Source organism: Otolemur garnettii, unplaced genomic scaffold (assembly GCF_000181295.1).
Source record: "Otolemur garnettii isolate 467f Iridium unplaced genomic scaffold, OtoGar3 scaffold00005, whole genome shotgun sequence".
Lineage (NCBI taxonomy): Eukaryota > Metazoa > Chordata > Mammalia > Primates > Galagidae > Otolemur > Otolemur garnettii.
Window position 1 is genome coordinate 25,091,074 of NW_003852400.1, and position 12,220 is coordinate 25,103,293.

A 12,220-nucleotide genomic window follows, 5' to 3' on the forward strand; every position below is an offset into this window, starting at 1 on the left:
CTGACCTCCCTGTCTTTCTACCTCTCAGTCCCATTCTTCCCTGAGACTAGCCATAGAAACTAGAATCCCTCTTCCCCAAGGTAGGTCATAAGAATCAGAACCCTTCATCCTGAAACACAGCCACGAAACCTAAAGTTCTATGTAAAAAGTGTCCATAAAGAATTGACCTACCTTGTGAGCTGTAAGTTGTATGATCCCCCTATTCCAGAAACGGCCATGCCCCTATGAGGAATGCATCCTCAGAAAGCCCAAAATAATCTTAATAGGCAAGCTTTGCTGGATTCTGCCACTCAGCCTGTTAGCATTAGATCATACCCTTTTTGTCCAATTATATTTCTACACAGTTGTCCATGCTGTGTTGAACCTAAGCACAAAAATTGATAATTTCCTCTGTACCTTTGAATCTTCATTATGAGGTTTTCCATGTATATATATTAAAATAAATTTGTATTTTCTTCTCCTATTAACAATCTGCCTCTTGTCAGTGATTTTTCAGTAAACCTTAGGGAGGCAAGAACTTTGCTCCTTGAAAGTCTTACTTATAAAGTATATTTTTCAAAGTAACCACAATATTTTTTCTAGTTGTTAATATTGAAGAATTGGCTGGCATCAATATAACTTCTAGCAATGTGTCCAAGGATATAACTGCACAATTGTACAAAAGTCTATGCATTGGAAAGCTCATCAAAGAGTTGTTTATATTTTTATAGGGTGATGCCTGTGGCTCAGTAGGTAGGGCGCTGGCCCCATATAGTGAGGGTGGTGGGTTTGAACCCAGCCCCGGCCAAACTGCAACAAAAAAATAGCCAGGCATGGAAGGCGCCTGTAGTCCCAGCTACTCGGGAGACTGAGGCAAGAGAATTGCCTAAGCCCAAGAGTTGGAGTGCTGTGAGCTATGTGATGCCATGGCACTCTACCAAGGGCACTAAAGTGAGACTCTGTCTCTAAAAAAAAAAATAAATAAAATAAAAGAGTTGTTTATAGTAGTAAAAGCTTGGAAAGAAATGTCAATCAATAGCCTATTGGTTAGAAAAATGATGGTACATCTACCTAAAAATACTATGCAACTTTAAAAAATGTTATTTATAACATATTGTTCAGTGAGAAAAGAACTGTGCATATAATAAGATCCAATTTATGCAATAATGTATTGTCTGTGTGTGTTTTTTAGTCTTAAAGAGATACCTGGGAATGTAACATGAATTTAAAAATGGCTACTCTATGGGATTTGGACAAAATACAACTATTTTCTTTGCATTTTAGTCTGAGTATTTTAATATTTGTTTGAATAAGCATGTATTCTTTTCATAAAAACATAAGCTGTTGCCTCAACAGCTACTCAGGAGGCCGAGGCAGGAGGATTGCTTAAGCCTAGGTGTTCCAGTCTATAGTGTATTATAAATGCGCCTATGAATAAACATTGCAGTCCAATCTGGGCGAAATAATAGCAAGACCCCATTGCCAGATAAATAAATAATTTAAAACCACCGAAAAGGCTGGGCAAGGGAAAAGGGGCTGATTTGGTCCAGTGTTGTTTCTATCAACGTACCTTCTTGCCAGTAATTTTCCTAGATATGGCTGTGGTTTGAAAGTTTCTTATCTGGGTTCATCGGAAAAATGTTGTTCTTTATGCATTAGAATTTTCAATAAACTCACGTTTTGCAGCACGTATCAACAGAACTAAAAGAATTTTAAAATTTAAAGCACATCTAGTGATTCTAATCCAAACATCTCATTTTTCAGATGAGAAAACTGAAGCCAGAAAGAGAAACTGACTGATAGGCCCATGCTAGAATATCTAGGTTGGTGTTCTTTCCCTGTCATGCATCTAGACTTCCTCCCATACATCCTTACCTTCATCAACTTCTCCCCCAACTCATTACAATTATTGCCTAGCCTCACCTACCTTCCACAGCTTTCCACCCATTGTAAAACAGGCAAAGGAGACCCTTCCCGAAGTCACAATGTTCTTAGTACAAAATAAAACACAGAATTCTTTTAGGTTTTAAAATTCTTTTAGTTCTATTGATACATCCTGCAAAACGTGAGCTGAACCTCAACAAATCAAAAGAAAAACAACAATAACATACATAGGTTGTTCACTCTTTGTCTCAGACATGCAGTTAAGTATCTTGTCAAGGTTACATAGCTAGTAGGTGCCAGCTCAGGCAGTAGGATTTCAGAGTCCATACTCTTTAACAGCTATGGTAGAGTACTAAAGAACTGCCTGAGTAGAATACTTAAAGGGCTGCTTTTCAATCCTGGAGCTTGGCCTTAAAGATGATGGTTAATGCCACTAAGGTCTAGACCACACATCTACCATCTGACTATGGCCACGTTGCCTCAACAGGTAGCAGCTCCTTTTCTCTATTCTAAAGAGAGATTCTTCATTTATAGCCCTTTTCCAACAAAAAAGGACCTAAGTTTTGCAGAGCCCTTAAGAAGCTTTCCTACCTTTACTGGACAGACCTGAAACACTGACAGAACCAAAGACCGCGTATGCCTACAGGATGCTTTCTCGTGTCACCATCTGAGTTCTCAGCCCTCTCTGGTTCACGCACGTTACCGAGCACCAGTTTGCATACCTCATCTTGCCATATTTTCTTTCATTAAGGTCAGCGAGATACTGAGGAAAGAGAGAAAAAAAGAAAATGAATGGGTTGAAAATAAGCTGACTCCTAGTGTACTACCCTGCCATAAGACTAGAAAAGTAGAGAAGAACGAAGACCAGCCGCAAGGGGGGAGCGGCTAAACGTTTTGCTTCTGGAAGCCCCAACTTCCTAGACCCCTTCGCAGAAGGGCGGACCGTGCGCTCCGCGGCCAATCCCGGCGTCCGCACGTCGCCGTAGCCCCGCCCCGTCGTGGGCCCTCCGTTCCGCCCTTCCTCGAAGGGGCTGGTGAGGCGGCGGCGACGTCAGTGCTAGGAGACCCCCGGGTGGCGGCTGCGCCGTAGGCGTGCCGCGGCCTGGACGCGCTGCGGGGAGGGGCGGAGCCAGCGGGCGGGAACGCGCGCACGGCCCGCCTTGGCCGCCGCCGCCGCCGCCGCTGCCGGGGATGGTCTGGGCGGCAGCAGGCGGCCTCGGCTAGGCTAGCGGCTGCAAGCCACTTCTGCGGCTGCCCAGAGGAGCAAAGGTCGCCAGTCCAGTGTCGTCCCCCTCTCCGCCCCCCAGGAGGGGCGAGAGGGCGCCGCGGCTGATGTCAGGTACGGCCGGCGGAGGCGCTCTCAGGTTGCGGGTCCAAGGTCTCGGCTCCGCTCTTCCTCCCCAGTCTCGGGGGGAGCGGGGAGGTGGAGGGAGTGGAGGGTGGAACCAAACCCCAGGCGGGGCCGAACAGGTGTCTCGGGCTCGGAGCGGGGACTAGGGGCGTCTGTGCTCCCGAGGAAGGCGCAGGGCACTTCCTTCTGCTGGCGCTTCAGCTGGCTGCTACAGGGACCGGCTGCCCACCGGGCCGCTATTTTGCCGGCATGTAGCCTCCTTTCGTCGCGGGTCCTTCCGTTTCGCCCTTTTGCACCCCTCTTCTCCTACTCGAGCGCTGCCTGGCGTCCGGAGGCGGTGGTGAGACGCGCGCTGCACCGGGGCGTCCGGGCCGAACCACTTAGCGGTCCTGCCTCGCCGAGCTGGCCGCCCCGCCCCTGGACCCTGCCGCCGCTCTGCCGACCTGTGAGTCCCGCAGGACTCGCTGCTCAGGTGGAGGGCACGTTCCACCAGAGCCTCTGGGCTGCCGCGCCGCCTGAGTGCCGGGCGAGCGGGCGCCTGCAGAAGAGCCTGGAGCTGGCTTGGATCATCAGGTTTGTAGCTGATTTATCTCTGTAAGTTTCCCTGCCACTGGCAGACCGAACAAGCTAAGTGTGTGTTGGGGCGCTTGATACTTGAGGGAGAAAAGGAATTTTTTTTTTTGACTCTGCACTCTCCCTTCCCCTAACAAAGTGTAATTGGATTAGAAGGTGCTGACAAATTGTACATACTGCTTTAAATTTGGGCAAACTATATACTCTTGGAAGAGAAGCATAGTTTGGGGATGGGGATTTATTCTTTTCCTTACCCTCCCAGACGCTCTTATTTAAAACAAACACTATATGATCAGTACCACAAAGAAAAAATTCTTTAAAGAAAAACAACAAAAATCCACTGGATGTGAAGTCGTATAGATATCTCATATAGGTATCTAAAAGTTATGGTAGATACGGTGAAGTTTCCTGAGATCGAGAACTTATGCTAACTTCAGTTATAAAGTTAGAACATTATTAATGTGTCAGAGTGAGTAATTAGGCCAAGTGTAAGAGACAAAAATATGTTAATTTTCTATAAATTGGGCATAAAACATAGATAGTTCTTCCTGGATGCCAGGAAAAAGTGTTGTACATAATTTCAAGTTGTTTAATACTGGCATAAATTTAGCAAGTGGGAATCTGAATTTTTAGAAGATATTTAAATGACAGCTTTCCCCTTCCTTGTCAGATAAATATCAAATAAACCTTAGGGACGCAATATTGTGTGTTTTAAGTATTGTCTGTAGTAAACTGTATTTTACACCAGCCTTAGTGTACATATTGATGTACAGTTTAAGTGAATATAAAATTTTAAGTTACCAAACAGTTAACTCTTTTCACCATATGTTAAGTAAAACAGTGCTTTAAGTAGGGAAAGTATGACTCATTTAAAATTCTTCATAGGAAAAGGGAATGGTTTTCCAGTGTTAGTGAAGAACTATTGAATGTCTCTCTTAAATTTGCCTGGAATTCATGTTTTCTCTGTATCTTTTTACTTGAGATTCAGCATTTTTAAAACATTTGTGATTATTACCCATTTGAAGTTTTTAACTTTTTTTTTTAAAAAAGATTACACTAATCTATGTTTCTGAGTAAATTCAACATCCAGAAATTCTTAGAATTTTGTCACAAATTTATTTAGGAGGATGTATAATGAATTAATGTTTACCTAATTGTAGAACTACAAAATTGTGTCCCTCGGAGTGTACTTTATACTATTTATATATTGATTTATGCTAAAATAAAAGTTGCATTATACAGCTTAACTTTATAAACCACAGTAATTGCCTTTATGTGGTAAAATCATTAATTGGAATTTTTGTGACCGTGGAAGTGTAATAATTCTTAAATAGAAAATGGACAGCTTAATGCTGAAATTCAATTCTGCTAGGTAGGAAAAGTGTATATTGTGAGGAAGAACGCATGAATACATTCTTAAAAACGTGAATGTTGTCTCATAGCTAAATCAATACTAGCTGTTAATAAATTTAAAAATTGTTGCCAGTATAATGAGTTAAAATATCTCTTCATTTGATTTACCTTTCTTTAATTATAAGTGAAATTTGATTATTTTGACCATTTTTTTCTGTGAATTTTTTATTTTATCTTTTTTTATATTAGGTTATTTGTTTTTTCTTTATTTATGATATTTTGGGGGGTTTATTTTGCTGTACATTCTTTTTTTAATAGTTTTGAACCAGCAACTTCATTGCCAGAAACTTAGCCAGTGAATTAACTCATAGTTTTACTGTAGTCATAGCTTCTGAGTTTTGGAAAGATCTCAATTGATGATAGAAAAAAATGCAAAAAGATGTTTTCTTCTAGTTTTGTTTTAATTCCATTTTTAAAAAATACTAAAATATTAGAAGCATTTAGAATTGTTATTAGCAGAAAGATAGGGATCTGCTTGGTTGCTTATTATGTTTCCCAAAAGATAAATTAGTTCAGTATCATTTCAGGAATAAGCCATCTATTCCTTGATTTGAAGTGTTGTGTGTATTGTGTATTAAATTTCTAGAGGAACTTTTATTTTACATAGACAATTTTGATCTGATAAAGCATATCTGATAAAGACTATCAGGGAAACATCTGTAGGCTGACACAGGGTAATTAACTTGTTGCTGTGAGGGAGATTTGCACAGCAGAGAAACTGTCAACATTTCACTGAAGAAAGAACCAAGATTATCATAGTATTTAGGGGAGCAGTCCAGATTAGGCAAAATTTATTTATTTATTTTAATTAAACTTTTCATTTCAAGATCATTGTGGAGCCACGTGCAATACTGAGAAATAATAGAGAGATCCTTTGTTCCTTTACCTAATTTCCCCCAGTGATAACATCTTGCAAAACTGCAGGATAGTATAACAACCCAGATATGACATTGAAATATCATATGGTTATGAAATAAGGAGTTTCCATCACCACAGGGATGCCTCCTGTTGCCCTTTATAGCTGTATTCACACCTCTTCCCCATCCAGGAGACCCTGACCCTTGGCAACCACTAATCTATTCTTTTCTCCATAGTTTTGTCAAGGATATTATGTAAGAGTCCCTAACCTTTTTGCCACCAGGGACTGGTTTCGTGGAAGACAGTTAATTTTCCTAAGGAATGAGAAGGGGGTGGGATGATTCATCTGCACTACATTTATTGGGCACTTCATTATTATATCATTTTTATAATGAAATAATTATTCAACTCACTATAATGTAGAATCATTGGCAGCCCTGAGCTTGTTTTCCTGCAACCATATGGTCTCATCTTGGGGTTTTGGGAGATGGTGACACCAGAAAGGTGTGTTGCTTAAATCTAGCCTACTCCATAATCTCAGTTGCTATGGCTGCAGGAAACCCTGCTTCAGCGATAGGATGTTGGAAAGGGACACACGATTTTCAGTGCTTTTGTGGCACTCTCAGGATATCCCACCTGACTTTAATCCAGAATAAATGGAGATTTGAGGTTGTCTTAAGTATACTTTTAAGACCATTGTCATTTACATTCTCAAGCGGTTGACTCTTCTAGCACAGACAAAGTTGATTCATGTGGCTTATTCTCCAGTGAGTCACGGATCCATTCCTTCCAACTTGGGGGGTCTTTGGTTGTTGGGAAGTAACATTCAAACTCTTGAAAACTGAGATAGGTCATCTTGCATCATTTGGGTGAAAGAAGGTCCTCATTCTCAAAATCTGCGCTAATGTTTGAAACATGTCCCATGAACATGATTCAAATGTTCACTCATTGGCCCCATAATTCCATTTTAGGTTTGAATGCAGTGACTGTCTGCTGACTTGAATGCAGTTGTTTTCACTCAGTAGTAGATTGAGTTCGTTGAGCAGGTTGAATATGTTACATAAATAAGCAAGTTTTGCCACCCATTCTGCGTTACTGAAATGTGCTGCCAGTGGTGCCTATTTTTCCAAAAGAAATCTCTAGAGTAGCTCTCATAACTCAAAAACCTATAGAAAGCCACCTCACTTCTGTGTGTAAGAGAAGATGTGTGTGTTCTGAGTCCATCTCTCAGAGCTGGGCAAATGGACTTGAGTTAAGGGCATATACTTTATGTGATTAATAATTTTAATCATATCCTGCAAAACATTGTTTAGTTCAGGTGACTTTTTTTCCATTAGCCAGCATTCTTACAGATGATATAATGCATTCTGCAGCTGTGATGTTCGTTGGCAGCAAAAACAAAAGTACACAAAAACAAGCATTGTTGCTTGTTGTCAGCATTGATAGACTTGTCAACCTGGATAGTGTATCAGGGTGGTTCATTCATCTTCTGTAACAGTTGTGCCTCAATATGCTCTGTTGTTTCATCAGTTTATCTAGTTATGGTGCTAACTGAAAGAGGAACATGTGCCACCTTTTGAATGGCAGCCCCTCCTATAAGTTCCCTGTAGATGTCCTTAGCAGCAGACAGGATCAAGACTTTACTATTAGTTAAGGGTTTAACTTTAGCAGTATGGCTAGCCACTAAGAGAGATGCTCTTTGTGCAGACACATTTGTTCACATTTAATGAAGGATGGTCTTCAGTAATTGCTTCTGTTTGTTATGTTTATGTGTATTTTTTTTTAATTCCTTTTGAAAAATTCCAAAGGCTTGTCTTCTAATGCAGAGGGCTTGGTCTTCATGTGGCCAAGAAGTTTTAAAGGTTTCATGGCTTCATAGATAGCTGCTTGCCACATATTAAATACAAAGCGGGCTTGGGGAATTGCAAATCAGCTTTTGCAATGAACTTGTAATTTAATTAGGATTCTTGCTATTTTCTTTTAAATGCAGCTTTCACTTTGTTGGCAGTCCTTGAGTCTTCTGCTGTCTCATCATTGATTGAGTCTTTCCTCCTCTTTTCAAGGAAGCTCTCCAAGGATGTTTGCTTTTTCTCATTTTTGCTAGAGTTAGCTTGTGGGTTTACCAAAACTGTGACTAAGTGTCCAGTGTAAGAAAGAGGCATGGATACAAGTGGTAACTAAAATAATGGGTAGGCCACATGCAGATTGAAATAAGTGTCAGATTCTGACTTAAAGTCTGTATAGTACAACCAGATGCGACCGTACTGTTGAAGTCAACATGCCACTGTAACGCCTGCCACCAGATGCAGCTTAATTGTCACTTACCACTCACTGATAGGGTTTTTATATGAGTCTGCAAGCAGTTGAGTTACTCTGATCTCTGTATAATCAGACCTCTCTGATAATGATAATCTGAATTTGCAGCCACTCCCCAGCACCATTGTCATTGCTTCAGCTCCACCTCAGATCATCAGGCATTAGATTCTGATAAGGAGCACCTGACCTAGATGCCGCACATGTGGAGTTTAACAGTAGGGTCTGCACTCCTGTAAGAATCCAGTACTGCCCCTGATCTGACAGGAGGTGAACTTTGGGCAGTGATGCGAACAATAGGAGCAACTGTAAATACAGATGAAGCTTTGCACTTGATGGCCACTCCCCTTCTGTTGTGTGGCCTGGTTGCTAACAGGCCATGGACCAGTATCAGTCCATGGCCCAGGGGTTGGGGACTGCAGATGTATATAATATGAGACTTTTTAGGATTGGCATTTTTCACTGAAAACAATTCCCCAGAAAGTCATCTAACTTATTGCTTGCTTCAGTGGCTCCTTCCTTTTTATTGCTTAGTAATATTTCAGGGTATGAATGTTCTACTGTTAGCCATTCACCTGTTGAAGGACATCTGGGCTATTTCCAGTTTGGGGCTATTGCAAATAAAGCTGCTACAAATACTTGGGTACAGGTTTTTATGTGAACATAAATTATCATTTCTCTGGATTAAATACCAGGGAGTACATTGCCAGGTTATATGGTAATTGCATGCTTAGTTTTTAAAGAAATTGTCAAAAGGTTTTTCAGAGTTGCTGTACCATTTTACATTCTTAACAGCAACATACAAGTGATCATCTTTCCCTGTATCCTCATCAGCCTTTTGGTGTTTTCACTGTTTTTTGAATCTGCAAATTTATGGCATACATGAGAAACTTTGTTATGTGTATGTAATGTGTGGTGATCAAGTCAGGGGGATTAGAGTGTCCATCATCTGAGTTCAATACTTTTTTTGTTAAGGACAGTCATCTTTATCAAACCTTGAATTTGTTCCTTTTACTTGCCATATGTTTGTACCCTTGTACCCACTTCTCTTTATCTTCCCCTCACTCCACTCACCTTTGACTACTATTACCATTTCACTACTCTCTACCATGTGTTCATGTTTTTTAGCTGCCACATAGTACATGAGAACGTGTTATATTTATCCATTTGTGCCTGGCTTATTTCACGCAAGATAATGACCTCTAGTTCCATCCATGTTGCTGCAAATGGCATGATTTTAATCTTTTTTAATTGATGAATGGTATTCCATTGTGTATATATGCAACATTTTCTTTATCCTTTCATTTCTTGATAGACACTTAGGTTGAATCTATATCTTGGTTATTGTGAATAATGCTTTAATATCCCTTTGACATATTGATGTCTATTCATTTGGGTAGATAAGCAGTGTGGGATTGTTGGATGGAATGGTAATTCTGTTTTTAGTTCTCTGAGAAATCGCCATATTGCTTTCCATAATGGTGTACTAGTCTATGTTCCCACCAAAAATGTGTAAGGATTCCCTTTTCTCTGGCTCCTTTCCAAATATGCTGTTTATCTTTTTATTAGTAGCCATTCTAACTGCTGATAAGATACCTCATTGTGATTTTGATTTGTATTTCTCTGATCATTAGAGATATTGAGCATTTTGTCATAAGCCTGTTGGCTATTTCTGTTTTTGTTGCCTGTGCTTTTGAGGTCTTAGAAATTCTTTTCTTGGAACACTGTCCAGGAGAGTCTTCCCTCTAATTTCTTCTAGTATTTTTATAGCTTTGGTTCTTAGATTTGAGTCTTTAATCCATTTTGGTTGATTTTTGCTTATGGTGAGAGATAGGGGGTTAGTTTCATTCTTCTGCATGATGCTATGCAATTTTCCTACAGCGTTTATTGAAAAGACTGTTCTTTCCTCAGTGTCAGTTTTTTGTTTGTTTGGTTTTTTTCCTACAGCGTTTATTGAAAAGACTGTTGTTTCCTCAGTGTCAGTTTTTTGTTTGTTTGGTTTTGTTGTTTGTTTGTTTGTTTTTGAGGCATTCTCACTCTGCTGCCCTGGATAGAGTCCCGGGGCATGTTAGCTCACAGCAACATCAAACTCTTAAGCTCAAGCAATTTTCTTGCGTTAGCCTCCTGAGTACCTGTGACTATAGGCATCCACCAGCTAATTTTTCTGTTTTTAGTAGAGATGGGGTCTCACTCTTGCTCAGGCTGATCTCAAACTCCAGAGATCAGGCAGTCCACTCTTCTTGGCCTTCCAGAGTGCTAGGATTTTACAGCCACTGCACCTCCGATGTAAATTCTTGTTGGCTTTGTTGAAGATGAATTGGCTGCAAATTTGTTGGTTTATTGCTAGGTTCTATATTCTCTTTTGATATGTATGTAGAATATGCATGTTCTTTGGGTCACCAGGCCTTATATTATGAAACGTAATATAATATATGTATATAGAATATGCATGTCTTTGGGTCACTAGGCCTTATAATATATTATGAAGTCCAGTAATGTGATACTTCAAGTTTTGTTCTTTTTGCTCAGGATTGCATTGGCTATTTGGGCTTGGTTTATTTAGTTAGTTAGTTTCTTTGGATTTTACGATTTTCTTTTAATTCTGTAAAGAATGACATCGGTATTTTGATAACAATAGCATTGAATCTGTAGATTACTTTGGGCAATATGTTTATTTTAGTGACAGTAATTCTTCTGATCCATGAGCATGGAATGTTTTTCTGTGTCATCTTTAATTTTTTTTATATGTTTTGTAGTTTTCCATGTAGAAATATTTTATCTCCTTGGTTAAATTTGTTCTTGGGTATTTTCTTTTATTTTCTGTCTTTTGAAAATGAGATTGCCTTCTTGATTTCTCTCTAGCCTACATCATTATTGGTGTATAGAAGGGCTCCTGAGTTTTACATGTTAATTATCTCATGGCACACTTGAACCTATAGTTAAGCTTCCATGGCACACTTAAATTATGTTGATTTAAAAAAAAATAAAAAATGCTTATTGTGCTTTGAACTTTGTAAAAATAATTTAATTAATGATCATTAAAAATTTTTGCGGCACACTTAAGACCCTCTGATGCCACACAGCTCACTGTCTTAGAGGAAAGACTTTCCCTTTTCTTCATTCAGTATGGTGTTAGCTGTGAGTTTATCACATATGGCTTTTATTATTTTGAGGTATGTTTTTTTCTCTGGATTGTGGAGTGATTTTTATCATGAAGGGATAGTGGGTTTTATCAAATGCTTTCCCCGTATATATTGAGAATCATCACGTGGTTTTGTCATTCATTTTGTTGATGTGATGTATCATGTTTGTTGATTTGCTGTGTCAAACCATCCTGCATCCCTAGTATAAATCCCATTTGATCGTGGTGTATTATCCTTTTGATGTTCTGTTGGATTTGCTTTGTTGGTGTTTGTTGAGGATTTTGTGTCGATGTTCATCAGAGGTATTGGCCTGTAATTTTCTTTTTTTGGTGTATCCTTGTCTGGTTTTGATATAAAGGTGACTCTGGCCTTGTAAAATGAGTTAGGGAGAATTCCCTTCTCTAAGGATTGGTATTCTTCTTTGCACAGTTGGTAGAATTTAGCTCTGAATTGATCCAGTCCTGGGTTTTTCACTGTTCTTGTTGGGGGACTTTTTCTATTTCTTCCTTATTTAGTTTCTGTAGCTTGTATTTTACAGGAATTTATCCATTTTCTCTAGGTTTTCTCATTTGTCAGCATGTGTACAGGGTGAACATAAAATTCGTGTGCAGTTTGCCACGTTAAACTATTTTAAATTGCACACGAACTTTATGTCCACCCTGTGTATAGTTCATGATAGTCTCTAAAGATTTTTTTTTTTTTTTTT

At 39.6% G+C, this 12,220-nt stretch overlaps 1 protein-coding gene across 3 annotated transcripts in view; it reads left to right on the forward strand.

Annotated features, from left to right (window-relative positions):
• The first annotated feature begins 2,994 nt into the window (after nt 1-2,994).
• Nucleotides 2,995-12,220, forward strand: part of C1GALT1 (core 1 synthase, glycoprotein-N-acetylgalactosamine 3-beta-galactosyltransferase 1) — a 39,644-nt gene continuing 30,418 nt past the window's right edge. For 2 of the 3 annotated variants that reach the window (XM_003782700.3, XM_023519308.1), the window contains exon 1: nt 2,995-3,202. In XM_003782700.3, coding sequence (XP_003782748.2) covers nt 3,196-3,202 — 7 coding nt within the window. In that variant the 5' untranslated portion in view covers nt 2,995-3,195. Of the gene's footprint in view, nt 3,203-3,673; nt 3,788-12,220 lie in introns of those variants that run through there. The other variant, XM_023519309.1, reaches the window with a different exon arrangement.